Genomic DNA, 27953 nt, shown 5'->3' with positions numbered 1-27953 from the left:
AGGAACACGGGGTCGCTCAGGGGTCCAGATCCAACAGCAGGTGCCTGGCCAGCTCGGTCCAGCGCCTGGAAAACCGCGGAGCGAAGAAGCCCCGCATCCCGGCCGCGCCCCCACCGAGGCGGAGCTCGCGCTGGCCCCGCCCCTCCTGCCCCTGCGCTCGGGTCCGCGCGCCCACGGCCCAGCTGCGGCGCGTGACGCGGGGCGCGCGGCTCCGGTAGCCACCGCAGGCGGCGGGCAGGGCAGCGAGCGAGCGGGCGGGCGGGCGGCATGGCGGCGGCGGCGGGGCCCGCGGGGCCCGAGCCCATGCCGAGCTACGCTCAGCTGGTGCAGCGCAGCTGGGGCACCATGCTGGCGGCGGCGCGGGGCTGCGCGGACTGCGGCTGGGGGCTGGCGCGCCGCGGCCTGGCCGAGAACGCGCACCTGGCGCCACCCGAGCTCCTGCTGTTGGCGTTGGGTGCGCTCGGCTGGACAGCGCTGCGCTCCGCGGCCACCGCGCGCCTCTTTCGGGTCAGTGCGGCTGGGGGTATGGGCGGGGAGGTGAGGGAAGCATGAACATGGAGGGCCCTGGGCGGCTGCGCGTGCCTCTCTGACGGTGCTGGTCGGGGACAGGGTGGGGAGTCGGCGATGGGGCGGGAGGAGGAGGGGGAAGATGTCTCGGGCTGCAGGGGTCAGGAATGGGAGATCTTGGGCCACCGCGCGCTCACGCTCACGTCGGTCCTCGCAGGGTGGGGGCGGATATGGGGGTGTGGCCGGGCCGAGGTGAGCCCCAGACAGCGAAGAGGGCTCCTTAATGGTCGGGGTGTTCCAGTGTGGGGGGACCGCGGCACGACCCTTCCCAGTCGGTTTGGGACAAAGGGGGCTCCCATGCTGGGGGTGGGGGGAGGGCTTTGAGCCACTGCGCACGCTCAGGGCCAAGCCCAGGCCGGAGGAGCCCAGGACGCGAAAGCGGAGGGTTCGGTGCAGGAGAGCCTCCGGCGACACGCACCTCCCAGGCTGTGCGGGGGGCGCCCGGGACCGCAGCGGGGGTCCTTGGCCCTGCTGTGGGGAGAGTCAGGGGCTGCCTGGTCGCTGCCGCGGGCGCGTGGCAGAGGTCAGCGCCACCCTCCGACCAGGGATGGCAAAGGCCTGGGCCCCCTCCCGCGGTGGTGGTCGCCCGCTTGGAGGGAACGTGGCCTGGGTCTTTGGGACTGGACCGTGCTGACAGCCGAGCTTCTGGTCCGCCTGAGAAGGCCCCCGCCCTCGGATGGTGACGGGGCGGTGACATTGGCGCCTGACCCCGTTCCCTTGTCTGGGGAGGGGTCGCTGGCGCAGGCGCTGGTGGGAAGGCGTGTGGGGGCGGCGCCTGGCTTGGCTGAGACTTCCCGCGGACCGGCTGGGTCACCCCGCCCCAGCCTGGCTGGAGGTGGCAGAGGGTGAGGGGACCGAGAGCCAGAGCCAACAAAGGGGCCTTTCTCTGCAGGCCGGGAAGAGGCCGGCCCTTGTTAGGTGGAAACGGGGCGTTTTCTGGCTGCCACCGCGCCCACCCCATCTCCGTGTCACCCTCACAGCGGGAGAGTCCCCGCCCCCACCCTGCCCTCAGGAGGGTGGCAGGAGTGATGCCCCTGGTCCCCATCAGACTCCGAAGCTGGGGGCTTAGGAGGGCGGGGGGGGGGGGGATGCGGCCTCTCCCCGACTACCGAGGAGCAGTAGGGGGTGGGGTCCTCCAGGGCCTGGGTGTGGGGGCAGAACGAATTCCCTCCCGAATCCTCCCAGGTTGAGCCCGGGCTCCAAGCTCTGCCCAGCCTGGGTGGGGCACGGGCCGCACTTGGAGGCTATTCCGGAGAAATGGGTGGAGGGGCCGCCCGGGGCCTCCGCAGCTCATCTTCTTGGCAGCAGCCTGGTTGCCAGGGGTTACGGGAGCTGGCTCTGGCTGTCTCCATGACAACCGCTGGTGCTCTTGGGCACCAGGCCCCCTCAGCCTTGGAGGGAAGGGGCAGGGCTCGCCCCCCCCCCAGACTGCTTCCACTTCCCCTGCCCCCCCCACGCCTTCTCCCACCCCACGACACTCCTGACGCGCCTCTCCCCCAAATCCCAGTGCCTTCCTCAGGCCTACTCCCATCTCCCCAGCCCCCTCGTCCACAACACCCCCAAAACTTCCCCTCCCAGCAATGCCCTGCCTCCCCCCATCCGCCCTCTTCCCTTCACCCCCACCCCAACACCACGTTTTCCCCTCCCTGTTGCCTTCAAGGCCCTGACAAACCCCTGGTGTGCGCTCTCCCTCTCTGCTTGTCCCTGTCAATTGTGCCCACCCGTCACTGTGCCCGCTGAGCCCCCCGGGGGTCTCCCTTGCTCTGGGAGCAAGCGTCCCCTCCTGGGGGCTCTTCCTCCTCCCCGCCCGCCCTCCCTGCCTCGCCGCCGCCGGGCGCCGAGGCGGACAGCTGGTAACTAAGTTTAGCCCTTGGCGCGCACTCCCGGGCTCTGGTTAGGCTCCAGCCGGCGTGGACGTGGGGGCTGGGCGCTCTCGGAAGTCACCTACCTCGGGGACTCCCTTCTGCATCCCGGAGGCACGGCCCCAGGTGCCCCCACCCCTGCAGGCTGCGAGTGCCCGCCCCCCTCTCTCACCACAGCCCCTGGCCAAGCGGTGCCACCTGCAGCCCCGAGACGCTGCCAAGTTGCCTGAGAGCGCCTGGAAGTTTCTCTTTTACCTGGGCTCCTGGAGCTACAGCGCCTACCTGCTCTTCGGCACCAACTACCGCTTCTTCCAGGACCCGCCCTCTGTCTTCTACGGTAGGGCCCGTGGGCGGGGCTTGCAGCGCTGCTGGAGCGGGCGACACCGGCACCCCGTACCCAAGCACCAGCCAGTCCCGGCTGCTCCAGTTCCCATCCAGCTCCCTGCTAAGGCGCCCGGGCAACCAGCGGGGGACGACCCAAGGGCCTGGGAGACCCGGATGGAGCTCCTGGCCCAGCCCTGGTCGTTGACTTGGGGAGTGAACCAGCGGATGGAAGAGCTGCCCCTTACCACCCGCCCCCCCCCATCACTGGTCACTCTCCCCTTCAAATAAACCTTACAGTGGCGCACCAAGAAGAGGAGACACAGTGCAGGACTGTCGGTGTTTGAGAGCCAGGCCTAAGGTTCATTCACGTTATTTATCTGAGAGCGGGTGAAACGGGTAGCATCTGCTGGCTCACTCCCCAGACACCTGCCTGCAGCGGCCAAGGGCCAGGAGCTCCGGCCGGGCCAGGGCACGGGGGCCCAGTAACTGGAGCCATGACCGCTGCCTCCCGGGAGGCGCGTTAGCAGCGAGCTGGAGCAGAGCCAAGACTGGAACCCATGTCCTCCGATACAGGCCGCAGGCAGCTCAGCTCAGCCCTGGAGAGGGGTGTGTGTGTGTGTAAGATTGAGTGATTTGAACGGCAGAGTTACAGAGTGGGGAGACGGATTCTGCATCCTCTGATTCGCTCCCCAAACGGCCACAAGGCTGAAGCCAGGAGCTCCATCCGGGTCCCCACACTGGGGCCGGCACTGCCTTCCCCGGCGCATCAGCACGGAGCTGGATGGGAAGCGGAGCTGCCAGCGCAGGAACTGGCCTTTGTATTTGCGCTTGGGATGCCGGCGGCGGCTTAGCTCACTGCGCCACACCGCCGCCCCCCCCCCCCGTATCCACGGGATCTGGTGGGGGTGGGGGTCAGGAGGTCTGAGCACCCCCAGTGCGGGAGGTGGGGCAGGCGGCTTAGCTCACTGCGCCACGCTGCCAGCCCCCCCCCCCCGTATCCGCAGGATCTGGTGGGTGGGGGTCAGGAGGCCTGAGCACCCCCAGTGCGGGAGGTGGGGCAGGCGGGCGTGCTGTGTTGCCTGGAGCGCGTGAGTGGGCCACCCACCCAGCCGTGGGACGGGGCTTCTGCGTCCCGAGTCCCTGGTGGGGAGGTGACGGCCGTCACTCAGTTTCTCTCCGCTGGATGAGGGGATCCAGTTTGGGCACGGAGTTGCCTCGGGTTTCTTGTTTGGCATCAGGCTTGCCAACAGGCTGCTTTGTTCGTTGTGCACACATTGAGCGCCTGCTGTGTACCAGGCTTGCTGTGCTGGCCACCACCACAGGGGTGTCCCTGTGGGCTGACCCTGTGGCAGACGGGTGTCTGATTCAAGAACTCTCTCGAAGACGGAGCTGAGAGGTTTTGCTGCCCAATGAGAAGTGGGCGTGAGCGAGGCCTGGGGCCCCTAAGTGACAGGGAGGGCTTGGGGGGACCCTGAGCTGGGTTTGGGATGCCTGCGAGGGACACAGGGCAGGGACACGTTTGCGTGTAGCCTGGGGCGCCCCCTCACGGTGTGGGCAGACGCAGTGCAGGCGGGGGGGGTGCCTCTGTCAGGTGGGAGTGAGCACGCCAGGGAGGGACTCGCCATGGGCACACACCGGGAGTCAGAATTTTCCAGAATGGCGGTGGGACACCTGCATCCCGCCTCGGAGCGCCCCCTGCTGGTGCACCCTGGGAGGAGCAGCGATGGCCCGGGTGCTCAGGCCCCTACACCCTGGGGAACCCAGGGGGCGCTCCCGGCTCCCAGCTCCCGCCTGTCCCAACGCGAAGGAGTGAACTGGTGGTCTCTCTGCCTTTCAAATAAGCAACTGAGAAATGAAGAGAGGCGTTACCAGACAGCCCGTTAGGAGGGGCGGCTTCCGGGCCACCCTTGCCTTTCCCGCAGCGTTGAGTGCGATGGGGAGGAAGCGCTCAGCAGGGCCAGGTGGGAAGGGGCGGCGAGCAGGGTGGCCGTGGGGCGGCCCTGGGCGGAGACGGCTTGGCCGTGGCTGCTGGTGCCCAGCAGGGGCCCGGTCTGCGCCCGTAGGCCCGGGGCAGTAATGGGACACGGAGCTGGCAGCGGGGGACCAAGGAGGTGCTGAGGCCGCCCTGGTCCTGCAGGGCTGCAGCTGACGTCCCTGCCCCGGGCCCTGCTCAGGGGCTGGCCTGGGGGAGGGGTGGCCAGGGTGGGCCAGGGGTGGCCGCCTGGCAGGTGTGCATGGTGGGGCAGGGGAGCTAAGAGCTGGGAACCTGGTTTGTTAAAGATTTGTTTATGAGAGACGGGGTAGGGGGAGGAGAGGGAGAGAGAGGTCTTCCCTCTGCTGGTTCCCTCTCCAAATGGCCCAAAGGCAGAGGCGGGGCTGCGCCAGAGCCAGGAGCCAGGAGCTCCATCCGGGTCTCCCACGCAGGTGCAGGGGCCCAAGCACCTGAGCCGAATTCTGCTGCTTCCCCAGGCACATCGGCAGGGAGCTGGCTGGGGAGTGGAGCCGCCGGGACTCGAACCCAGGCACCCTGACACAGGCAGGGCAGGCAGCAGCTTAACCGTCTACCTAAACACAGCTGCGCGGGTAAACAGTGGCATAGATACTGTACTGAAAAAAAAAAAAAAAAAAAAAAAAACAACCGTTTCTAGAAGCAAACAATCAGACACATTTAGGACAGTCGTGATGTTACACAACCATCCCTCTGTCTGCTTCCAGTGTTCCCAGCCCCGCCTCCCGTCCCTGTGGCTTCGCCGGCTCCGGACAGTTCCTGGGCACGGTGTCGGTGTCGCACGGCGGCGGCCTTGTGTGTCCGGCCTGTGTCACTCCGCGGCGGGTTTTCCGGCAGCAGGTGCCGGGGCCTTGAGCCTCTTCGGGGCCGTGTTATGCTCTGTTGCCTGCAGACACCGGGTCTCACCCCCGCCCTCCCCAGGCCGCTGCGGGAGTGGCGCTGCCGGTTCCCCCGGGCGCACGGCCAGCAGTGCACCTGCCCTCCCGAGCGCGCGGCAGGGCATGTCGGGGCCGGGCCAGGGCGGGGGCCACAGGTGCCTCTGCGCCTGGCTGCCGCCTGGCCCCCCCACCTGGCCTGGCCCTGGCCGATTCTGCTGTCTGGGGTAGCGAGCCAGCGAGTGGAGGCTGTCTCCCGGTGTCTCTCTGTCCCTCTGTCTTTAACTGGGGGATTCTTTATTTCTTTATTTAAAAGGCAGAGTTCCCAGAGAGAGGAGGAAAGGCACTGAGAGAGAGCTCCCATCCGCTGGGTCACTCCCCACGTGGCCACAGCGGCCAGGGCTGGGCCAGGCGGGAGCCCGGAGCCAGGATCTCCATCCGGGGCTCCCCTCCGGTCGCTGCTGCTTTCCCAGGCGCATGCGCAGGGAGCCGGGCCTGCTCAGCTGTAGGTGTGGTCTAACCCACTGTGCCACAGCACCAGCCACTAAATATTTTTGTAAATAATAAAATGGGCCTGGTGCTGTGGCGTAGCAGGTAAAACCCCCGCCTGCAGTGCCGGCATCCCATAGGGGCGCCAGTTCCAGTCCCGGCTGCTCAGGTTCCGATCCAGCTTTTTGCTGTGGCCTGGGAAAGCAGTGGAGGATGGCCCACGTGCTTGGGCCCCTGCACCTGCGTGGGAGACCCGGATGGAGCTCCTGGCTCCTGCCCGGCTCAGCCCAGGCTGTTGTGGCCAACCAGGGAGTGAACCAGCAGATGCAAGAGCCCCCCCCCCCCACCTTTCACATAAAATAAACATTTTTTTAAAAATATAAAATTAGTAATAAAAAGTACTAGGTAGAGACCTGAGAATGGAACCGGGCCCTGGAGGCCGCGTGGCGGGGTCTTGCCCTGGCCCCCAGGTCCCGACGAGGCTCGCTCTCCGCAGACTGGAGCCCCGGCATGGCGGTGCCGCGGGACATCGCGGCCATGTACCTGCTGCAGGGCAGCTTCTACGGCCACTCCATCTACGCCACGCTCTACATGGACGCCTGGCGCAAGGACTCGGTGGTCATGATCGCGCACCACGTGGTCACGCTGCTGCTGCTGGTCTCCTCCTACGCCTTCCGGTGAGCGGGGCCCGGAGATGCCGGGGCCGCAGGGGGCTCCCGAGCGTGGGCGGGGGCGCCGTGTCCGCCCGTCCGCCGTCCCAGTGCCAAGACGGGTTCACGGGGCAGCGGCGCGGGCCGCACGTGCCAGGCACCCTGGGTGTTCCCCATGGCGGCCGCCACGGAGCGCTTTGCCGGGAGTTCATCTGAAAAGAGTTAGGGGAGACAGAGATGGTCCACCCACGGGCTGGGCCAGGCCGGAGCCGGGAGCCGGGAGCTCGATCCGGGCCTCCCACGCGCGTGCAGGGGCCCAGCCTAACCTGCCGCGCCGCAGTGCCGGCCCCTGCCATGAACTTCCTGAGGTGCCTGGTGGAGGTTTAGAACATTCTTATGGTTCTAGAAAGTTCTAGAGGAAGGGCCAGGCGTGGGTTTGGGGGTGACCGAGCTCTGGAGGGAAGTGAGGCGTTGGGGTTTCCATGGGTGACACGTGAGTGACAGGTGAGCGGAGGCTGGAGAGGACGGGCGTGGCGGGGGCAGGGCGGGGACGAGCGGCCTGTGGTGGGAGGGGCGGGGCTGCACCAGGGCTGATGCCGGCCCTTGGCAGTGACCGGTGGGCGATGCAGACGCGGGATGCGCCAGCCAGGGGTCAGCGAGCGCCAGGGCTCTCGGGCGAGGCGGCCCTTGGAGCAGGTGGAGGTGCTGAGCTGGGTGGCCGGGTGGGGACGGGTCGCGGGGAGGGGCCCGCGTGAGCCCCGACCGCCCGCCCCCCCGCCCCGCCCAGGTACCACAACGTGGGCGTCCTCGTGCTCTTCCTGCACGACGTCAGCGACGTGCAGTTCGAGTTCACCAAGCTCAACATCTACTTCAAGTCCCGCGGCGGCCGCTTCCACCGGCTGCACGCGCTGCTGGCGCTGGCCGGCTGCCTCAGCTTCGGCGCCGGCTGGTGAGTGGGGCGGGGCGGGGGCGGGGCCTGGAGGGGCGGGGCCTCGGATAGGGGCGGGCCGGGAGGTGGGAGGGGCCTCGGGGAGGGGCGGGCCGGGAGGTGGGTGGGGCCTCGGGAGGGGCGGCCGGGAGGTGGGCGGGGCCTCGGAGAGGGGCGGGCCGGGAGGTGGGCGGGGCTGCACACTGGTGGGCTGTCTCAGCTCCTGCGTGGGCTGGTGCATGGGGACCGAGCTTGGGGAGGTGGGCGGGGCTGCACACGAAGGGCGGGATCCTGTGAGAAAGAGTTGGGGCGCGGCCCCCAGAAAGGCTAAGACAGGGGCAGAGCCAACAGGATGGGGGCGTGGTTAATCAGGGAAGGGGCGGGGCCATGCCTTGGCCGCCTGTCTGGGCTCTGGCTGTGCAGGGCCTGGGGGGCCTGGGGGGCCTGGGTGCCGGGGGACCTGGGGGGTCTGGGGGCCCGGGGGTCTGGGGGCCTTTCTTGGCCGCCACTGCGCCCGCGTGACCCGCGCGTCCCGGCAGGTTCTGGTTCCGTCTCTACTGGTTCCCGCTCAAGGTCCTGTACGCCACGTGCCACTGCAGCCTGCGCGCGCGGCCCGACATCCCCTTCTACTTCTTCTTCAACGCGCTGCTGCTCGTGCTCACCCTGATGAACCTCTACTGGTTCCTGGTGAGGCGCGGGCACAGGGGCGGGCACGAGCATGGGCACAGGGGCGGGCGCGGGCGCGAGCATGGGTGCAGGTGTGGGCACGGGCACAGGGGCAGGCACAGGGGCGGGCGCGGGTGCAGGTGTGGGCGCGGGCACAGGGGCGGGCGCGGGTGCAGGAGCGGGTGCGGGCGCAAGCATGGGTGCAGGTGCAGGTGTGGGCGCGGGCACAGGGGCAGGCGCGGGCATAGGGGCGGGTATGAGCATGGGCACAGGGGCGGGCGCGAGCATGGGTGCAGGTGTGGGCGCGGGCACAGGGGCGGGCGCGAGCATGGGTGCAGGTGTGGGCTCGGGCACAGGGGCGGGCGCGGGTCCGGTGCGGCGGCCGGCGCTGGCGCAGGCGCAGGCGCAGGCGCGCTCCCGTCCGGGCGGCGTCTCACCTGCGCCTCCCCGCCCGCAGTACATCGTGGCCTTCGCCGCCAAGGTGCTGACGGGCCAGCTGCGGGAGCTGCAGGACCTGCGGGAGTACGAGCCGGCCGAAGCCCGCAGCCCCAAGCCCAGCAAGGCCGAGTGAGTGGGCGGGGGCTCGTGGGCAGAGGCCGGGAGGGCCCGCGGGGTGGCTGGGCGCGGTCGGATCCCAGGGTGCAGAGGGAGCCCCCCCTCGTCGGCAGCGCGGGGGCTGGGCCCTGGGGGGGTCTTAGGTCCAGGCTCGGAGCTCGGCCAGGAGCCGTGGAAAGTTCCAGAAGGCGCTATGATGAGGCCGGACCTGGTGCATCAGGGAGGCCGTGGGCTCAGAACCTGGTTGGGGGGGGGGGGACGGGAGGTGCGCACGGAGACAGAGGTTTACCAGCTCTGTGCGCAGGCGCCCCTGTGTCGCCGGTGCCGGAGCTCCGGGTCCAGTCCTGGCTGCTCCGGTTCTGATCCAGCTTCCTGCTCACGCACCTGGGAGGCAGCGGTGACGGTCCCTGCCGCCCACGGGGGGACCCGGATGCAGCTCCCGGCCCCTGGGTTTAGCCTGGCCTCGCCCCCGCATTTGGGGAGTGACCCAGCGGATGGAAGACTCTCTCTCTCTGTCTGTCTCTCTCTGTCTCTCTCTGTCTCTCTGTCTCTGTGTGTGTCTCTCTGTCTCTGTCTCTCTGTCTCTATGTCTCTCTCTGTCTCTGTGTCTCTCTCTGTCTCTGTCTCTCTTACTCTGCCTTTCAAATAACTGATTGATTTTAAGAAATCTCGAAAGACGCGAGTGGGACACAGGCCTTGGGGGTGGTTGGGGGGGAGACAACAGAGGGGCCTTCAGTCCTGTCCACTGGCGCCGGCACCGCCCGCCCCCTGGGGTGGGAGAGGGACCCCGGTGCGGGGCTGCAGCCAGGAGGGAGGGCGGGCGAGGTGGGAGTCTAGCGCCCCCGGGAGGGAGACCCAGGCTTTGGGTGCGGGTGAAAAGAGCCCGAGAGCACCCCAGGGTTCAGCTGGCGCCGCTGTGGACGCGGTGGGCGGGGGCGGGGCCGTGCGCAGCCGCTGTGGGCGGGACGCGGACTTGAGAGGGAGCAGCCAGCCCCAGGGCGGCGCTGGGCGCAGTGGGCGCAGCCTCTGCCTGTGACGCCGGCAGCCCACCCGGGCGCCGCTTCCCGGCCGGCTTCCTGCTGCTGTGCCCGGGAGGCAGCCGGCGAGGACGGTCACGGGGGCCGGGGGTCGTCCAGGCCCCCGCCCCGGCCCGGCCCCTGCGAGGCGGGCTGCAGACCCCAGGAGGAAGTGAGCGGGCGCGCAGCCGGGCACAGCCCCTCTCCTCCGGGCTGGCCTGCAGGGCTGCACCTGGCCCCCACGCGAGCTGAGCTTCTAGTTCCATTTTTCCCAGAAACCTGCCACTGGACCGCGGCCGCACGGCCGCCCCACCTCCTCCCCACCCCCACCCCCACGGGGAGCTCGCGGCGGCGCGGGCAGGGGCCGGGGAGACGGGCGTCCTCCAGGGAGCCCGTGGGGATGGAGGGAGAGACGCTGCCGCTGGGGCGGGACGCTGCCTCCCGGGACCCCTCCCAGGGCACAGATAACACCGCCCCCCCGCAGGGTCACTGCCCAGAAGGCCCGCGGCCGCGAGGGCAGCTCCACCCGGGACTCCCGCGGGGGCCCAAGCTCTCCCTCCGGCCCCTCGCGGCAGCTGGGGCTCGAACCCTGCGTCACCGCCCCGCCTCGCGTCGATTTTTTTTTTTCTAAGAAAAAACCTTTAGTCGCGTTTCCCACACCCTGCATTTTGGCAAAGCGCGTCCCGGGAGCGGACGCGGCTGTCCCTGGACGTCCGCGTGGACGCTGACCGCACCGCAGGACGCAAAGCAAAAGCATCGCTCGCTTGCTCGCTTTTTTAATTTTTTTTAAGATTTATTTAAAAGAGTTACACGGAGAGAGAGGCGGGGGGAGAGGTCTTCCATCCACTGATTCACTCCCAAATGGCCGGAGGTGCGCCGACCCGAAGCCAGGAGCCAGGAGCTTCTTCTGGGTCTCCCACGCGGGTGCAGGGGCCCACGGACTTGGGCCATCTTCTACTGCTTTCCCAGGACATAGCAGAGAGCTGGATCGGAGGTGGAGCAGCCGGGTCTCGAACCTGCGCCCACGTGGGGTGCCCTGCAGGCGGCCGCTTCACCCGCTGCGCCCCAGCGCCCGGCCCCCAGCGCTTGTTTCCAGAGCGCGCGCGGGAGCGAAGCAGCCGGGCCGCAGGGCCTGGACGGGACAGGCTGGGGGGGGGGAGGGGGCAGCAAGTTCCGCGTCTACGCGGGCCCGGGCTCGGTCCTCGGCGGCCTGGGGGGGGGGGGGCCGGGCACGGGGCCGCGGGAGTCGTGCCCACGCTCACCTGCGCGCGCTCCGGCCCCCAGGAAGCCGCTGCGGAACGGACTCCTGAAAGCCAAGCGCGCCTGAGCCCCCGCCCGCCCGCCGGCCACGCCCCGAGCCCGGCCCACCCAGCTCTGCCCCTCCGGGGCCCCGTCACCTCCCCAGAGACCCCTGCCCCACCCCCTGCCCCGGGGATCCGTGCCCTCCCGCCTCGGGGCCGCGGCCACGCCCCCAGGCCCGGTCCCGCCCCCTGCTCGCGGGTCGGGGCCGCGGCGGACGCTGCCCACTCTCCGGCCGCCGCCTGGGAGGAAGATGCGCCCGCCGCGCCGCCGCCCCGGCCACCACCTCCTCCTCCTCCTCCTGGTCTCGCTGCTGCCCGCGCCGGCCCCGGCCCCGGCCCGCGCCGCCAAGCCCCCGGGCCCCGCCGCCGCCTCCGCCTCCGCCCTGCTCCAGGCTCTGGGGCTGCGCGATGCGCCACGGGGAGCCCCCACGCCCCGGCCCGTGCCCCCCGTCATGTGGCGCCTGTTCCGCCGCCGGGACCCCCGGGAAGCCAGGGCCGGCCCGCGGCGGACGCCCCCGGGGACCAGCCTGCGACCGTGCCACGTGGAGGAGCTGGGGGTCGCCGGAAACATCGTGCGCCACATCGCCGACCGCGGTGAGCGCCCCCTCCCCGGCCTCCCGCCTTCGCTGGCTTCCGGCGGCCGCCCCCGGGATGGGGGGCCCCGGCCCGCGCGCCAGCCCGGCCCTCTCCTTGCCTCCCCAGGTGCGCCTGCCCGCGCCGCCGGCCCCGCCCCGGCCGCCGGCCCGTGCCCCGGGTGGACCGCGCTCTTCGACCTGGCGGCCGTGGAGCCCGCCGAGCGCCCGAGCCGGGCCCGCCTGGAGCTGCGCTTCGCGGCGGCCGAGACCCCCGCGGACGGCTGGGAGCTGAGCGTGGCGCGCGCGGGGGACGCGGCGGGCCCCGGGCCGGTGCTGCTGCGCCAGGAAGTGGCGGCCCTCGACCGGCCGGTGCGCGCCGAGCTGCTGGGCGTCGCCTGGGCCCGCAACGCCTCGGCGCCCCGCAGCCTCCGCCTGGCGCTGGCGCTGCGGCCCCGGGCCCCCGCCGCCTGCGCGCGCCTGGCCGAGGCCTCGCTGCTGCTGGTGACCCTGGACCCGCGCCTCTGTCGGCCCCGCACGCGGCGCGACGCGGAGCCCGTGGTGGGCGGCGCCGGGGCGTGTCGCGCGCGGCGGCTCTACGTGAGCTTCCGCGAGGTGGGCTGGCACCGCTGGGTCATCGCGCCGCGCGGCTTCCTGGCCAACTACTGCCAGGGCGGCTGCGGGCTGCCCGCCGCGCTGCCCGCGCCCGGGGGCCCGCCCGTGCTCAACCACGCCGTGCTGCGCGCGCTCATGCACGCGGCCGCGCCCGGCGCCGGCGGCCTGCCGTGCTGCGTGCCCGCGCGCCTCTCGCCCGTCTCCGTGCTCTTCTACGACAACAGCGACAACGTGGTGCTGCGCCACCACGCGGACATGGCGGTGGACGCGTGCGGCTGCCGCTGACCCCCCCCCCCCCCGCACCGGCGGAAGCACGGACTGTGTATTCGTGTTTTATTGGTGACAAAGAGCTTAAAACAAATTGACCAAAAATCAAGTTAAATTGCCTCGGTACGATGCTCCTCGATTGGAAACCAGCGTAAGGCTGCGGGGAGGGGGCGCGGCGGGCGCCCCGCAGGGCCGGCGTCCACGTCCTCCCTGGCCGGCCCCGCACAAGCCCGAGCTCGGGGCTGGGGCCCGGCGGGAGGCGGGTGGGGGCGGGCACGGAGTCCGGGTCAGGCACGAAGAGCCCTCCACTGGGGGTCGACGGCGAGACCACCGCCACGCCACGGGCCAGGGGCCGGGCCGCCCTCCCAGCTCCCCGGGAACGCGCGCCGCCATCGTCCCGCCGCCCCGGCCAAGGCCCCGCTGGTGGGGGCGAGCGCCGTCCACGCGTGGCGGGCAGTCTGCCCCTCGCCGTCCTGGGCCCGCGCAGCGCGCCGCCGCCGCCGCTAAAACGCAAACGAGAATCCTCGCGTGCGGCCGGCGTCCTGGCTCAGCTCTGGGCGCTCGCGCTCCGTCCCGGGCCTCCTCGCTGCAGGCCGCCGCTAAGATCTCAGAGAAACTTAGGAAAGCGTGGTTTTCAGTCCTTCTCAAAAGAATCTTGGGAAAAAAACAAAACAAAACAAAAAACCAGAAAACAGAAAACAAACGGAAAAACCCCAAGCCCCGCGTTGCTGAGACCCTCGAACACGGGCCGCCGCGGGCTCTGCCGCCCGCCGGGGAAGCGGGCAGGACGGGGCGAGGCCCCGCGGCCGGGCCGGCGCCTCCTCTCCTGCGCCGCCCGCGCCCGCCGCGCCGCGCCCGGCTCCGCTCCGCTGCTGGCGCCGGCTGGGCCTCTCGGGCTCGGCGGCTCCCTCGCGGCTCCTCGCCCTCCTGCTGCTCGCACAGTGCTGCTTCGCCTTAGCAGTGGAAAACAGGTATCCGTTTATTTGTATTTTTATTACCCAGAATACGACGCTGATGGACCAAGCCTCGGAGCTCAGCTCTTCCGCTGCCACCTGCGGGGGAGGGGCCGTCAGGCGCAGGCGGGCGCGGGGCCTCCCCGCGCACCCCCGGCTGCCGCGCGCCCCCGGCCCCCGCGCCCCGAGCGCTTGCCTCCTAGTACTGGGACAGCCCCGTCACCCCGCCGTGCTGGTACGCGCGCTCCCCCTGGTAGGTGGAGTCCTGCGACAGCGCCACGTCGATCTGTGATTTAAACTCATCCCCGAGGTAGCTGTCCTGGAAGGCAGGCCCCGGCGTGAGCGCAGCCCGCCCCCCCCACCGCGCCCCCAGCCCCCCGGCCCCGCCCCCGGCCCGGCGCACCTGCGACAGCTCCGGCTGCGAGAGGCCGGGCTGGCTCATCTGCGAGGGCTGGCTCATGGAGATGTAGCCCTGCGTGAGCGCGCCCTGCGAGAAGGGCTGCGAGGCGGCGTCCTGGCTCGCCTGGCTGCTGGCCAGGTTGCTCTGGCTCGGCCCGGGCAGCCCGAAGCGGCTCTTCTGGCGGCCCCCGCGGCCGGCCTTGCCTTTCGGGGTGCCGCGGCCTGCGAGACAGAGCGGGTGAGCGGGGCAGGGGAGAGCGAGCGCCCGCGCGGGGGGCGGGGGGCGGGGCGCAGGCCCACCTGCGGCCGGCCCGTTGGCCTGTCCGAAGTAGCCGGGTGGTGGCATGGGCGGCATGACCAGGTTGAAGGGGATCGGGATGTTCATGGCGGCCACGTGGCTGGGCCCTGCGCTGATCATGCCGATCTGGTCGTGCGTCTGGAAGTACATGTTGGAGGGCCGGCCTGCGCGACACCGGGTGGGGTGCTGTCAGCCCCGCCCCGCCCCGCCCCCGCAGCCCAGCGGGCCGGACAGCAGTTCCCGCCCCGCCCCCAAGCCCAGCTGCAAGGCCTCCCACGCACCACAGGGGGCAGGAGGCAAGCAGGCAGGGTGGGCTGGGCAGCACACGCGCGCCCCTCCCCCAGGCCGGCACTCACCCTGGCTGCTGCGGTCGTACACGGAGCCCGGGATGATGGCCTCGCGGGCGTCGTACATGGCTGTGGTCATAAAGCGGGCGCCCTGCGGCGGGGCAGGCGTGGAATGTGTCACCTGGGCGCCTGTGTGTGGCCGACGGGCGGCCCCTCCCCTCGGCCCCTGCCCTGGGTTGATGGTGTTGACCAGCCCGCGCGGCCCCGCCCCCCCCGGCCCCGCCCCCAGCCGAACCGGGTTGATGGTGTTGACCAGCTTGCGCGGCCCCCGCCCCGCCCCTCCCCGGCCCCGCCCCTCCCCGGCCCCGCCCCTCCCCGGCCCGCACCGGGTTGATGGTGTTGACCAGCTTGCGCGGCCCCGCCCCTCCCAGGCCCCGCCCCGCCCCCGGCCCCGCCCCCGGCCGCACCGGGTTGATGGTGTTGACCAGCTTGCGCGGCTTGCTGAACTGCATGAGGCTCTCGCGCAGGTTGTTGAGCGGCCCCTCCACCAGCACCTTCTGCTCCTTGTAGTAGTTGAGCAGGTGGTTCCACAGCGGCTGCTTCGACAGCGCCTTGGGGTTGCCCACGATGATGACGCCGTACCTGCGGAGCGCGTGCTGAGCGGCCGCCGCCCCCTCCAGGCCCCAGCCCCCCCCCCGCGGGGCCCCGCCCTCCCCGCGCCCCGCCCCCTCCCGGCGCTCCCCGCGCGGCCCCGGCGCGCGCACCTGGCCCGGGTGAGGGCCACGTTGAGGCGGCGCGGGTCGTTGAGGAAGCCGATGCCCTGGTGCTCGTTGGCGCGCACGCACGACAGGATGATGAAGTCCTTCTCGCGGCCCTGGAAGGCGTCCACGCTGGCGATCTCCACCTCCTGCGGCGGGCGGCAGTCAGCGGCGGCCGGGCCCGGGGCTGGGGGCTCACCTCGCCCCTGCCGGCGCCTCGATCCCGGCCCTGGGGCTGGGGAGCGGGGCGCCCGCCCTCCCCGTCCCGCCCGCTGCGAGTGGAGGGCGCGCGTGGCACCTGGTAGAGCTTGGTGTGCAGCGAGCCGCTGAACTGCATGTACTGCACCAGGTAGGAGCGCTGGCCCTCGTAGGGCGTGATGATGCCGATCTGGTCCGGCTTGGCGCCCGCCTTCAGCAGCTTCGTGGTGATCTTCTCCACGTTGGCCGCCTCCGTCCTGGGAAGCGGCCGTCAGCCACGCGGCCCCGGGGCTCGACCCACCCCGCCGCCCGCGCCCAGCCCGCCCGCCCACGGGGGAGGCCGCGCACCGGTTCAGGTACGAGGTGCCCGAGCTGGCGATCTCCTCCTGGCCCTGGCTCACGTAGAAGAACATGGGCTTGTCGGGCTGCGGCCACTGGAAGTCGAAGCCCTTCTTGACCCGGTCGGCTGCAGGGGAGGCGGGGCGGGGAGAGGGCAGCGTCAGGGAGGGCCGGCGCCGCCCCCGCCTGCCTCCCGCAGCCCCCCCGGGAGCCCCCCCCACACACACACCTGCGGTGACGCCGTTCTGCAGCGAGCCCTCGTAGAAGATGTTGGAGGGGAAGGCGCTGAGCGCCGGGTGCATGCGGTACTGCACCTGCAGGCGGATGGGCCGGATGCCCAGCACCACCAGGCGCTCGAACAGCGACTGCGACAGCCCCGCCTTGGCCGCCTTCTTGCACATCACCACGGGGCCCAGCTGGCAGTGGTCGCCCACCAGGATCAGCTGCAGAGACAGAGCGCGGCCAGCTGGCGCGGCGCGGGCGACCCCCCACCCCCACCCGGCGCATGTGGGGCCCCGCCGCGGCCCACCTGCTTGGCCCCCAGGACCACGGGCACCATGCACTCGGGCTCGGTGGCCTGCGTGCTCTCGTCGATCAGGATGGAGCGGAACTGCATCTTGGCGAGCCTGGGGTCCCCCGCGCCCACGCAGGTGCAGCAGATGACGTCAGCGTTCTGCAGAGGGGCGGGGGTCAGGGCGCCAGCGAGAGCCGGGTCTGCGGGGCAGGCACGGGGTGGGGGCGGGGGAGGGGCACGGGCGGGGGCGGGGGCGTGGCGGCCCCACCCCGCTCACCATGAGCAGCTCCCGCTCGGCCGTGCGCTTGAGGGCGCGGTAGCGCTTCTCGTCGGCGGACGACAGCTCCCCGGTCTCGTCCTTGAGCTGCTGCAGCTTCTGCAGCTCCGGCATGCTGCGCGCAGAGGCGGCGTGAGCCGGCGCCCGCCCGCCCCGGCCCCGCCCCCGCCCACCCCGGCCCCGCCCCCCCGGGCCCCGCCCCCGCACCTGTCCATGTTCCGGATCTGGTTGTGCAGGGCCAGGAAGGACACGGGCGAGTCGATGGCCTCGCGGCTCTTGGCGCACAGGCGCACGACCTTCAGCCCCGTCTGGTGGATCTTCTCGGTCAGCTGGTCCACGGCGATGTTGCTCGGGGCGCACACGAGCACGGGCCTGCAAGGGCGGGGCTCAGGCCGGCCGCCCGCGCGACCGATGACCCCCAGGGTCCCGCCCCGCCTGCACCGCGTCCCCCCACGGCCTGTACACACCGCACTCCCTCACCCCCCAGCGGGACGGCCCCTCCACACTGCCCCCGCCACCCCCCAGCGTCCCGGCCCTGTCTGCACCATACCCCCAACCCCCAGGGTCCCAGCCCGCCGGCACCGCCCCCACCCCCCAGGGTCCCAGCCCGCCCGCACCGCGTCCACCCACCCGTTGCCCTGCCGAGCCAGGTGGTAGACGATGGTGGCCGACGTGACCGTCTTGCCCGTGCCGGGGGGGCCCTGGATGAGGCTGAGCGGCCTCTGCAGCACAGTCTTCACGGCGTACACCTGCGGGGCGGGGCGGGCGGTGAGCGGGCGGGCGCAGGGGCGGGGCGGGCAGTGAGGGGGCGGGGCACCTGGGGCGGGGCGGGGCGGTGAGTGGGGCGTGCGCCGGAGCGGGGCGGCGGGGACCTGAGAGTGATTGAGGTCGGGCAGCCCCTGCGCCGTGAAGCGCTTGGGCAGCTGGCACTTGATGATCACGTCTTCCACCTCGTGGCCCAGCAGCTTGTGGTAGATGTAGCCGGACACCGACGTCTCGTCCACGGCGAACGTCTTGAGCGCGCTCTGCATCCTGCGGGCGGGGCGGCGCGGGTAGGCACGGGCGCGCGCACGCACAGGGCGCCCCTCCCCTCCCCTCCCCTCCCCGCCCCGCCCCGCGGCGGCCGCACCTGTCGAAGGACGTGGACTTCCACACGAAGTCCACCTGGAAGTTGTGCGTCACCTCCACGGGCGCGCCCACACTGCTGCGCAGCTCGATGGCGATCTCGTCGCCGTAGTCTGGGCGCTGAGTCAAGTCCGCGTCCGCGTCAAGAAGCGGCGGCGCCCGCGCCCGGCCTGCCGGCCCGCGTGGGTGCGTGCTGCGAGCCCGCCGCCCCCCGCCCCCGCCCCCCGCCCGCAGGCAAGGATACTATCCGGGACCTTGATGACGTGGCCGATGCCCTTCCAGAGCGGCGCCAGGTCGCCCTTGTAGCGCAGGCAGATCTCGTCGCCCTGCATGAGCCGCATGTCTGCGGGGAGGGGCGGCGTCAGCGCGGCCCCCGCCGGCTCCCGCGCCCGGCGCCCGCTCGGGGCGACACAGGGGCTTGGCGCTACCACGGCACAAGGAGTTCAAAACTTAAAATCACCTCTTAACCAAATTAGGACTAAATCCTCATTACCAGAGTCAGTCTTGGGCAAAGTGAAGTAGGCGATTCTCTTCTTGTTAAGGCCCAGGTCCCACCTGACCGTGATGTTGTCCTGCGTCTGAGCAGGGAGACAAGGCCCGGTCAGCGCCCGCCCCGCGGCCCCGCGCGCGCCCCCGTGCTGCCTGCGGCCGGGCCGCGGCCACGTCACCTGCGACTCCTTCAGCTTCTTGTCGTAGTCGGCCTCCAGCTTGACGAGCGGCCCGAAGATGTTCTGGTACTGGTAGGCGTCCTCGTAGCGCAGCAGCACGTGCTGCGGCTCCTCGTCCACGCCCGGCTTCTCCAGGTCCTCCAGCGTGGCCGCCGGGTTCTCCTGGGGCAGGGCAGCGCACCGCTCAGCCCCGCCCGCTCCCGCCCCCGCAGCTCCTCCAGCTGATTGGCTGGGCCGTGGCCCGCCCCGCCCCCGCCCACCTTCCACAGCTCCCCCAGCTGACTGATTGGCTGGGCCGTGGCCCGCCCCGCCCCCGCCCACCTTCCACAGCTCCTCCAGCTGATTGGCTGGGCCTTGGTCCGCCCCGCCCCCGCCCCGCCCCCACAGCTCCCCCAGCTGACTGACTGGCTGGGCCGTGGCCCGCCCGCCCCACCCACCTTCCACAGCTCCTCCAGCTTGTTGATCTGCTGGGCGGTGATCTGGCGCGCGCGCAGCTGCTCCTGCTCCGAGGGGATCTTCACCAGCCAGGACAGGAAGCAGCGGTCCTGGATCAGCGGCTGCCACTGTGAGCTGTCCCAGTTGATGTCCTTGAGGCTGCTCTGGCTGGCGCAGGGCTGCCTGCGGGGGCGGGGCAGGGGAGCGGTGAGCGGCAGCCCCAGCCCCGCCCCCTCCCACCACCACCGAGCCCCCCCCCCCCCCGCACCACTGAGTCCCCGCCCCGCGCCGCCCCGCCCCGCGCCGCACCTGCACAGCAGCACCACCACCGAGTCGGCCTTGGCGGGGATGAAGCCCAGCAGGAAGACGTTGCGGCAGCCGCAGTTGTAGCACTCCAGCACCGTCTCGCCCAGCGGCCCGTCTTTGTGCAGCGTCACCTCCTTGCACTTGGCCCGCACCAGGTGGTTCACGATGTGGCTGCGGCCGGGCGGCACACTGAGCGCCCCGCACGGGCCCCTCCCTCACCACTCGGCCCCCGGCCCCCGCTGGGGGACACCCCGGCCTTGGGGCCTTGGTTCGTGTGCTCCCTGGGTTCCCAGCCGCCCCTGCGCCCCCACCCCGCGGCAGGCCGGGAAGCCGAGCACCCGAGCACTACAAGCGGCGCGGGAAGAAACACCGAGGGCGTCCGTGGCCGGGGGTGGGGATGGGGGGGTCCCGGGACAGAGCCGGCGGCGCTCCGGACCCTGCGCCCCACAGCTGCCGTCCAGGTTCCACGAGCTCCCCAGGGCCCCCCAGCCGCTCCCTCGCCCTCGGGTCAGACTCACGCACACAGAGCAACTGAAACAAGAGGCGTTTCTGCTAAAATCATCTGAAAACACCGGCCCCCGGGGTGGGCACTTGGCTCAGCAAGCCCCCTGCCCCCACGGGACAGCCGTGCGCAGCTCTGGACCCAGCTCCCCGCCCTCCCGCACCAGGCGGGCAGAGGCGACGACCACCCACCCGGCAGACCGAGGGCCTGGCCCCCAGGCGGGGGAGGGAACGAGCACACGGGGGCCGCGCTTGAACACCGAAAAAACCAAACCAAACCAAACCAGCCTCCTGCAGGCCCTGGACCCGGCGCTGAGCCGCCCGGCCGCGGGGCGTGGCCTTCCTGGCAGCGGCCCCCAGGGGGCACCAATGCCACAGGGCCCGGGCAGGGAGCGCCCCAGCCCCGGCAGCAGGGGAGCCCGCGACCCGGATTCCACCCGGGAGTCAGGACCCCGCCCGCGCCGGCCCCACCTGCCGGAAGTGCTGCCTACCTGCCGGAAGTGTTGCCGCGCCCGTTGCAGAACCACTTCTTGCTGGTGTTGCAGTAGACCACGCAGGCGGGGTCGTGGATGCCGCAGTAGCTGCGGAGGCCCAGGGGCGCCGTTACAGCGGGCGGAGCGCTCCGGCCCTCACTGGCCAGCACGTAAAGGTCTTTCCTCTTACGTGTTTACGTTTTTCATTAAACACGTCCTCAAACCCAACAACCCCGGCCTCAGCACCAACTCCGTTAACTGCACAGGCTCCGTGCACCCGAGAGGACGGGGGAGGAGGCAGGTGGCCCCCAGCTCCCGGGGAGGGGCGCGGGCAGCGGGGCCCAGCCCCGCCAGGCGCGCTGCCCACGCAGGCCTGGGCCCTCCCCTCGGGCCTCCATGCAGCAGCCGGCGGCGGCGGTCCCAGCGGGCCCCGGCAGAGGGCGCTGCGCTCCCGGGGAACGGGCGCAGGCGCGGCAGGCGGCACCTGGCAGGGCCCCGGCCCGCCCGCGGAAACGCTGGCTCCGGGTGGTGTCGCGTGCCGAGCCAGGACCCCGTCTGGAACCCGCGTGTCACAGAGGGGCCCCGAGTAAACTCAGTTCACTTCCTGGGGCTGCAGACCCCTCATGCGAGAGGAACAAAATGCAAGGCCAAGTCCAATCGCAAGGGACAGCCCTGCCCTGCGGGAGCCACCAGGCGGCTGTCACCACTCGCACGGGCCCGGGCGCCCTCTGGCCAGCGTCTCCTTCCACCCACGGCCCGCTCACCTGCAGGCGTGGACCGGCAGGTCCTTGGTGTAGTAGGTGTCCTCCTCATCCTCCTCGAAGTTGAGCTCGGCCAGCAGCTGGCTGGTCTTGGCCACGCTGTCGTCCACGGCCCCATTCTGCAGGACGCCCTCGGGGCCGACCTGGCCGGAGGACAGCGTCACTGGGGAGGCCCCTAGCCAGGCCAAGGCTCCCCGGCCACCACACAGCCGGGGTGTGGGGACGAGCCATCTGCAAGCCAGGATCAGATCCCTCAAAAGGCTGCGGCCCCCCACGGCTGGGGGAGCCCCCCCGGGAGCGTGTGACAGTGTCAGCCATCAGGGCCAGCCCACGGGGCCATCTGGCCAATCGGATAAGACGACACTTGGGACCCCTGGGTTCACGTCCTGGCCCCACTCGCAAGGCCGGCTTCCTGTTAACACAGCCGGGGAGGCAGCACTGACCGCTCAAGGCCTTGGAGTCCTGCCACCGCGTGGGAGCCCCACACTGCGCTCCAGCTGTGGGCCCTGGACGTCCGAGGACAGACCCAGCAGGCAGCAGGCACGCAGCCCTGCGGCGGTCCCACAGCCACGTCCCCCCATCGTGACTGACACTCTCGCGCCGACACGGCGCTCCCCAGGTGGCTGCAGCCAGAGCGCTAGCCGTGCCCCACGTGGGCGCCAGGGACCCAAGCGGGAAGCAGGAGTTAGCACTCACAGGGGGACGGCCCAGCCGCGAGGGGAGCCGGCACGGCACAGGGTCCCCTGAGGGGCTCTGAGCTCACAGGCCCGCCCCCGCTCGCCGCTGGGGGGCTGCTCTGCGCCCACTTCTGAATGGGGTGCCTGCCTTCACCTGCTGAGCTGCGCCCTCTGGGATATGACAGCCATCCTGGGGTCCACTCCGTCTCGCCGCTCCTGCCGGCCCTGGGCACACGCGCTGGCACCCAGGGCCGAGCCCCCACCCCCATCAGGAACACAGCTGCCCTGGGCTGATCCTGAATCTCCACCGCGGGGACTGCCGTGGCGAAGCGCACCCACCCTGGACCTGCCCGCCCCCCACTGGTCCCCTCCTGGCCCTGGAGGCCATGCGGAGAAGCCTGGCGGGAGCGGCGGGGGCCGAGGACAGGGCCCCCGTCCCCACTGCCCGGCCGACTCCAGCCTCTCCCACTCACTGCTCAGGACACCTGGATTTCAGACTCCAGGGGCCCCTCAAGTGCAGCAGGGAGGGTGGTGCTGCTGGGCGCCCGTGCCCAGGCCTCCCTCCCGGGAACCCTCACCCCCGGAGTGCCCGCACGGGCGCCCAGCCCAGGCCTCTACGCCAAACCCCGCGAGCACCACACGGCTCGCGCTCTCCCAGGCCGGCTCTCTGACCCCGTCGTCCGTCCTGCTGCCGCTGTGTCTGCATGTCCCCGTCTTCCCACCAGCACCCAGACTGGCTGCGGAGCAGCGTGGCCCTCCGGTTACTGCCTGTCCCAAGGCTCCAACAGAAAAGGGGTGCGGAGAGTCGCTGGCCCGTGCAGGGGAGGCCCCGGCAGTCCCACAGAAGCCCACGGCGCTGCGCCCGGCCCCACTCCCAGGCGGGGCTGTCTGCACACCTCGCACCGGGGCGCTCACCCGCCCCCGCCACCCCGTGGCCCACGGACCCTGCCTCTGGAAGCCCGCAGGGGTTCCCCGGGGGGGTTCCTCGTGTCCACAACATGGCTGCTCAGGCCGCCCCGGAGCGCTCCCCAAGAGCCCTGCGCTGGGGACACCCCATCCCGGCGCTCCGCGGGAGGCAGCCAGCGGCAGGCGTTTGGGACCTGAACCCAGAGGAGAGCCTCCCCTCCCCCCTCACTCCGCTCCTCCAGGAACAGCTCTCCTAGAGGTTCCTCACACTCATCCCAGCCCCAAGGCCACGCAGCGGGACCACTTCTCCGGCCGCTGGGCCACGCCCCACACGCCGGTCAGCCGGGGCCCAGAGCTCCAGGCCACTCCCCGCGCGTGGCTGGGCCAGGGTGTGATCCACAGGAGATGGAGCAGGGCAGCCAGGACTGGCCAGGGCCCGTGGGGGCCGCACTCAACCACCACAGCGCACACGGCGTCCCCTGAAGCGCAGTAAGACACAGCCTGGGCCGCAGGCGGGACACGGCAGCCTCGGGAGCAGAGCCCCCACGCGGAAGGCGGCGGGGAAGCGCTCGGCCGAGCTGCGGATGGCAGCGTGGCGACCAGCGAGGCAAGAAGCCCCCCACCCCGCTGCAGGTCGCGAAGGGCGGGAGGGGGCCGCGCGGGGACGGGACGGGACGGGAGGGTTAGCCCGCGGCCTGCAGCGCCGGCATCCCCCGTGAGCGCGGGTTCAGGGTCTGGCTGCCGCGCCTGGGAAAGCCGTGGAAACCGGCCCGCGTGCCTGGGCCCCTGCACCCGCGTGGGAGGCCCGGATGGAATGCGGCCCAGTCCAGCCCTGGACGTTATGGGCACTTGGGAGTGAATCAGCCCGCGGAAGCTCTCTAACTCAAATAATAAATACGTAAATGTTTAAAAAAAAGAGAGAGGGAGGCAAGTGTGGCCACCTCAGAGGGCGGGACCTGGGGCGTGGCACGGTGACACAGCGGGGCAAGACGTCCCGCCCACCCCTCCTTCCGGTTCCAGGCTCCGAAGAGCTTGTCTGCATGAGGACCAGGACGAGACAGTCACCTGGGGCCTGGATGGACAGACGGATGGCAGCGGGGAGGCTGGGGGCGCTGACCTCACTGCCGGACCCACACAGGCGCCGGCCCTGTGCCCGACAGGGGCCCCGAGGCCTGGCTGGCTCATCAGCTCTCAGGCTGCCCCCCGGCCAGCACTGGCGGCCAGGCCCCGACTCCCCGCACGGCGGCCCACAGGACACCCTGGGTCTTCGCCAGGCCTGGGCTGCGCCCCTACACGGCCCTGTCACCCCAGCTGGGGGAGGTGGGCCGGGCGCCCCACCCGTCGGGAGGGAACTGCTGCACCACACTGCCTTCCGCCTCGGCTCCCCCGCTGTGCCCGGGGGTCCCCGCGGTCCCAGGTCTCCCCTCAGTCTGGGCCCTGGCCCCTGGGCAGCTGCAGGGGCTCCAGGGCCACCCGGCCCCACCCCTCCAGCAGTCTTCCAAGGCCAAGCAGGGCCACTTTGTCGCCAAGCCTCTGCAGGGGCAAAGGCCCTCGTGGCACCGCAGGGCCAGGCTGCGGAGGAGACACAGGCAGACAAGAGGCGGCACCCGCACTCGGCCGCCGTCTGGGACCCGCACAGGACCACTAGCAGATCCGGCAGGTCGGAGGAGGGCTCAGACCCAGTGGACCTGAGGAAGCCCACACCAGGGCAGGACGGGGAGTGAGAAATGGAGGCCAGCCAGCCACGGCCGCACACCTGCCCCAAACGCAGTGACGCGCATGCGCAGAGCTCAGGGTGGCGGGCACAGGAGCAGGGAGACAGCACCCGGCTGAGAGCAGAAGTCCCCCGGGGCTGCACGGCGGAGGGGCAGGAGGCAGGCCAGTGCCTGCAGGCCAGCGGCATCCACGCCGACGTCCTCGGCGCCTGGGGACGCAGCCCCAGGCACGTTCTGAACCCACTCCCCTTCGACGGCAGCCAGGCGAGCCGGGCAGCTGCCAACTCTGAGGGCAGCCGGCGCGCGGGACAGCGCCCCGGCCAGCAGGGACCCTCTGCTGAGGGCCACCTGGAGCACCTGTCCACGACCCTCCACGCCTTCCTAGCCGACACGGGCCCGGCTGGTCCCGAGCGCGGCTCAGGCGCTGTCCTGCCGGCGGCACGGGACTCCCGAGGTTTTCTCTGAGACCCCTCCGACTCCGCCGTCGGGAGCACAGCCGAGCAGGCGGCCAGGGCGAGGGACCCAGCGCCCCTGCCACTGCCCTGGCGCCGATGGGGGGGGGGTCAGAGACTCAGCAGCCAACAGAAGCGCCCATCACGCCCGCGGACACCCGGCAGGGCCGGGGACTCCACAGACACAAACACCAGCTCGCGTGTTCCCTGACCACTGGGCCTCGCGGTGAGGTCGCCCCCTGGGCAAACCTGGCACGGCCGGGCTCCTCCCCGTCCCAGCGGCCGCCGCGCTGCGGCCACGCCCTCGACACTTACGCAGGACGCCCGACGGCGCGGCCGCTGGCACGCAAGTCCAGACAGGCACGCCCAGAGCCGGGAGGACGCCCCGCGGCTGGCGCACGGTCAGGTGCCCCTCACCTGAAACTAACAGGCGCCCCAGAACCTGGGTCTCCTGGGCCCGACAGGAGCCACAGTGCAAAGCTCCGCCCCAGGAGACTGTCTGTCCCACAGTTGTTGCAGAGCCTTCAGGCTGGGCCCGCACTGGGCCTGCAGTGCCCGCATCCCCTATGGGCGCCAGTTCGAGTCCCGGCTGCTCCTGTTCCGATCCAGCTCCCTGCTGCTGCACCTGGGAGGCAGCGGAGGATGGGCCAAGTGCTGGGGCGCCTGCACCCACGTGGGAGACCCGGAAGCTCCCGGCTCCCGGCTCTAGATCAGCGCAGCTCCAGCCACTGCGGCCATCCGGGGAGCGAACCGCAGCTGGAAGACTTCTCTCTCTCAGCTTCTCCGTGTAAAGCTGCCTTTCTAATAAATAAATGAGTCTTAAAGAACAGAGAAGCCATCAGGCTGTGTGTACGGGAACACAGACGAGTCTCCCACTCGGTCTTGGGCTGCAGCCCCCGGTACTCACCCCGCGCCTACAACCACCCCCTCCAACCACCCAGGAGCCAGCGCACCCTGGTCCCAAGGTGACGCTCAACCTCAACAACCCAGAGACAGGCCGGGAGGCTGGAACCCTTCTCCAGGTCCCCGGCGCACGCGGACGGCACCGCCAACTCCCAGGGACAAGTAGGACCTTCCCGGGCGGGCACACCCGCGGGGGGCCGGGCCCGGCGCTGGCGCTGCCACTCCCGGGGGCGCTCCCTGCAGGTGACAGCGCCAGTGCTCGGCCGCTGCACCTGCGCGGAGACTAGAGGGGGCCCGGCCCTGGCTGCTGCAGCCGTCTGGGGAGTGGAGAGTGGACACGCGACCACAGCAGACAGCAGGGGCCCGCACCCCCGAGACCCAGCCTGGGGTCCCAGCTCCGGGCTTCGGCCTGGCCCGGACCTTCCTCTCGCGGGCACTGGGGAGCGAACCAGCCGTTGAAAGAGCCCTCCCTTTCCGCCTTTCAAATAAATGAAAACCAACTTATAAAAAAAAGAAAAATGCCCCCCACGTCCCAGGGCCCCAGGCCTCGGCCGCCGCCTTCTCGCTCCCCGAGGATCGACACTCCCCCGCTGCGTGGGTGTCACCCGCGCTCCCCCCACGCGGCCCGAGGGCCAGGTCCTCATCCCGAGCCAGCCGGCGCCCAGACCCTGCCCCTCCCCTGCCCACAAAGCCACCCAGAGCGGCTCCGTGACAGTCACCTCCGTCCCCAGCCGCCAGATGCACCCCCACCCCGCTCGCACGCGGGCCCAGGGCTCCCGCCCCCACCCCATCTCACGGCGGCGGGAGGGCCCACCGCCACCCGTCCCTTCCCGCAGACGCGCACCTCTCCCGGCCTCCCTCCCACCAAGGTAAACAAGACTGGGGGTGGGGGGGGGACCTGTCCTGGCGCACCTGCGCGCCCCGCCCCCTGCCGCATTCTATTTCAAGGAAGTCGGGGTTCGCATGAGTCAAACGTCTGCTGCTTCTGGCCGCGAAGAAAAGAAAGCCCAAGTGGGTGACGAGCCCACGCCGCTGACTCAGCCACGTAGCCCACAAGCCCCCCGCCCACGAGGGGGCCGGGGCTCCCCGGGGCGGGACGGTGGGGGAGGGGGCGCCAGAGCCCCAGGCTGTGCCCGGCAGCACCTGCGCGCCAGGCGAGCCTCCCAGGATTCCGGAAAACTCGCCGGGGGTCGGGGTCGGGGTCGGGGTCCGGGGGGCCGCCGTCGGAGACCCAGAGGACGGACGTGGTGGCGACTCCGCAGGACCCCCCAGCCAGCACCTGCGCCCCCCGCGCCCCAGGCTCAAGCCCAGGCCAAGCACGCGCGGGCTACGTCCCCCAACGGGAAGCGCCCGAGCGAGCGGCCCCTTCCCCGGAGAAGCCGGCTCCGCGCTCCGGGCCGGACCCAACTCAGCCCCAACTTCGCCGGGCGGGCAGGGCCGCCGGCTTACGTAACAGGTTGGTTTCGCCAACAGGCGGCAGCGCGGGCAGGAAACACCAGCGACCCGCCCCCTGAACCACCGCCGCGGCCCCTCCACTCGCGCGCCCCGAAATCCCAACTTTGCCACGCGCGGCCGGGCGCGCGCCACTGCGCGGGCGCCGAGACCCCCCGGGCGCGGGCGGGGGGCCCCGAGCCGGCCCGAGCAGTCGCCCACCCCCCCCCAACCGCAGGTCCGGGCCACCCGGAAGCGAACGGAGGGCCCCCCGGCCGCCTGGCCCCAGCAGCACCCACACCCAGCCGCCCCGCCGGGAGCCCCCGCGGGATCGCCGCGACCCCCGGCCAGGTGTGGGGGGGTCCGGGCCCGGGCTTCCGGCGCCGCCATGTGCCGCTCGCTCACCTGCGCGTCCAGCTGTCCGGCCGCAGCGCCCGCGCCCGCGCCGCCCGGGCCCCCCGCGCCGCCGGGGCCGCCGGGGCCGCCGGGGGGCGTCTGGGTCTGGCTGGGGAGGGTGAAGTCGGTGAACTCGAACTCGGAGCCCTGTGTGTCGGCGCCGAGCAGCTCGGCCTCCTCCGTGTCCAGGAAGGTGAGCGTCTGCGAGCTGGGCCCGTACGCCTCCACGCTCATGGCGCCGCCGGCTCCGCGCCTACTCGAGCTCGCTGCCGCGCCGAGGCCTAGGCCGCAGGCCTCGGGCCGCCTCGCCGCCGCCGCCGCGTGCCCGGCCCGGCCGCGCCGCCCGCCCCGCAGCGAGCCTGGCCGCCGCCCGTGAGCGCGAAGCCGCCGCCGCCGCCGCCGCCGAGCGCCCCTCGGAGCCGCCGCTGCCGCCCCTCGGAGCCGCCCGCCACTCGCAGCCCCCGGCAGGAACCGCCGCCGCCGCCG

The 27953-nt window shown here is 71.7% G+C and overlaps 3 protein-coding genes across 8 annotated transcripts; 2 read left to right on the top strand and 1 right to left on the bottom strand.

Moving 5' to 3' along the window:
• The first annotated feature begins 179 nt into the window (after nt 1–179).
• On the top strand, nt 180–11408 carry CERS1 (ceramide synthase 1). Its single transcript, XM_051829571.2, has 7 exons — nt 180–507; nt 2607–2766; nt 6622–6802; nt 7563–7724; nt 8243–8390; nt 8827–8936; nt 11225–11408. The coding sequence occupies exons 1-7, from the start codon at nt 268–270 to the stop codon at nt 11265–11267; spliced, it is 1044 nt and encodes a 347-aa protein (XP_051685531.2). The 5' UTR covers nt 180–267; the 3' UTR covers nt 11268–11408.
• On the top strand, nt 11355–12810 carry GDF1 (growth differentiation factor 1). The gene is made up of 2 exons (XM_051829567.2): nt 11355–11835; nt 11944–12810. The coding sequence occupies exons 1-2, from the start codon at nt 11493–11495 to the stop codon at nt 12711–12713; spliced, it is 1113 nt and encodes a 370-aa protein (XP_051685527.1). The 5' UTR covers nt 11355–11492; the 3' UTR covers nt 12714–12810.
• UPF1 (UPF1 RNA helicase and ATPase) lies at nt 12747–27953 on the bottom strand. 6 transcript variants are annotated; one of them, XM_070059012.1, is made up of 24 exons: nt 27477–27953; nt 20991–21130; nt 20245–20334; nt 19256–19423; nt 18949–19129; nt 18512–18673; nt 18304–18421; nt 18088–18186; nt 17848–17980; nt 17591–17750; nt 17349–17467; nt 16926–17090; nt 16719–16833; nt 16457–16600; nt 16157–16370; nt 15937–16054; nt 15689–15845; nt 15397–15539; nt 15100–15274; nt 14702–14783; nt 14348–14509; nt 14052–14269; nt 13845–13967; nt 12747–13747 (listed from the first exon to the last, which is right to left on the bottom strand). In XM_070059012.1, the coding sequence occupies exons 1-23, from the start codon at nt 27699–27701 to the stop codon at nt 13848–13850; spliced, it is 3408 nt and encodes a 1135-aa protein (XP_069915113.1). In that variant the 5' UTR covers nt 27702–27953; the 3' UTR covers nt 12747–13747; nt 13845–13847. The 6 variants fall into 6 exon arrangements, with proteins under 6 accessions (XP_069915113.1, XP_069915115.1, XP_069915116.1 ...); XM_070059014.1 differs by having other exon boundaries at nt 17848–17974; XM_070059015.1 differs by having other exon boundaries at nt 17848–17956.

Source organism: Oryctolagus cuniculus, chromosome 16 (genome assembly GCF_964237555.1).
Source record: "Oryctolagus cuniculus chromosome 16, mOryCun1.1, whole genome shotgun sequence".
NCBI lineage: Eukaryota > Metazoa > Chordata > Mammalia > Lagomorpha > Leporidae > Oryctolagus > Oryctolagus cuniculus.
The sequence above is the reverse complement of the archived record's forward strand: the minus strand, read 5'-3'. Positions and strand labels throughout refer to the sequence as shown.

Excerpts from the sequence above, each read along its gene's own strand:
- UPF1 (XM_070059012.1), bottom strand. The coding sequence starts at position 27,701 with ATGAGCGTGGAGGCGTACGGGCCCAGCTCGCAGACGCTCACCTTCCTG. Across the intron at positions 18,674-18,948 it reads AGCTGGAGGAGCTGTGGAAG|GAGAACCCGGCGGCCACGCT; the intron begins GTGGGTGGGGCG and ends GCCCTGCCCCAG. Across the intron at positions 15,846-15,936 it reads GGCACCTCGTACCTGAACCG|GACGGAGGCGGCCAACGTGG; the intron begins GTGCGCGGCCTC and ends GCCGCTTCCCAG.
- GDF1 (XM_051829567.2), top strand. The coding sequence starts at position 11,493 with ATGCGCCCGCCGCGCCGCCGCCCCGGCCACCACCTCCTCCTCCTCCTC. Across the intron at positions 11,836-11,943 it reads GCGCCACATCGCCGACCGCG|GTGCGCCTGCCCGCGCCGCC; the intron begins GTGAGCGCCCCC and ends TTGCCTCCCCAG.
- CERS1 (XM_051829571.2), top strand. The coding sequence starts at position 268 with ATGGCGGCGGCGGCGGGGCCCGCGGGGCCCGAGCCCATGCCGAGCTAC. Across the intron at positions 508-2,606 it reads CCACCGCGCGCCTCTTTCGG|CCCCTGGCCAAGCGGTGCCA; the intron begins GTCAGTGCGGCT and ends CTCTCACCACAG. Across the intron at positions 8,391-8,826 it reads TGAACCTCTACTGGTTCCTG|TACATCGTGGCCTTCGCCGC; the intron begins GTGAGGCGCGGG and ends CCCCGCCCGCAG.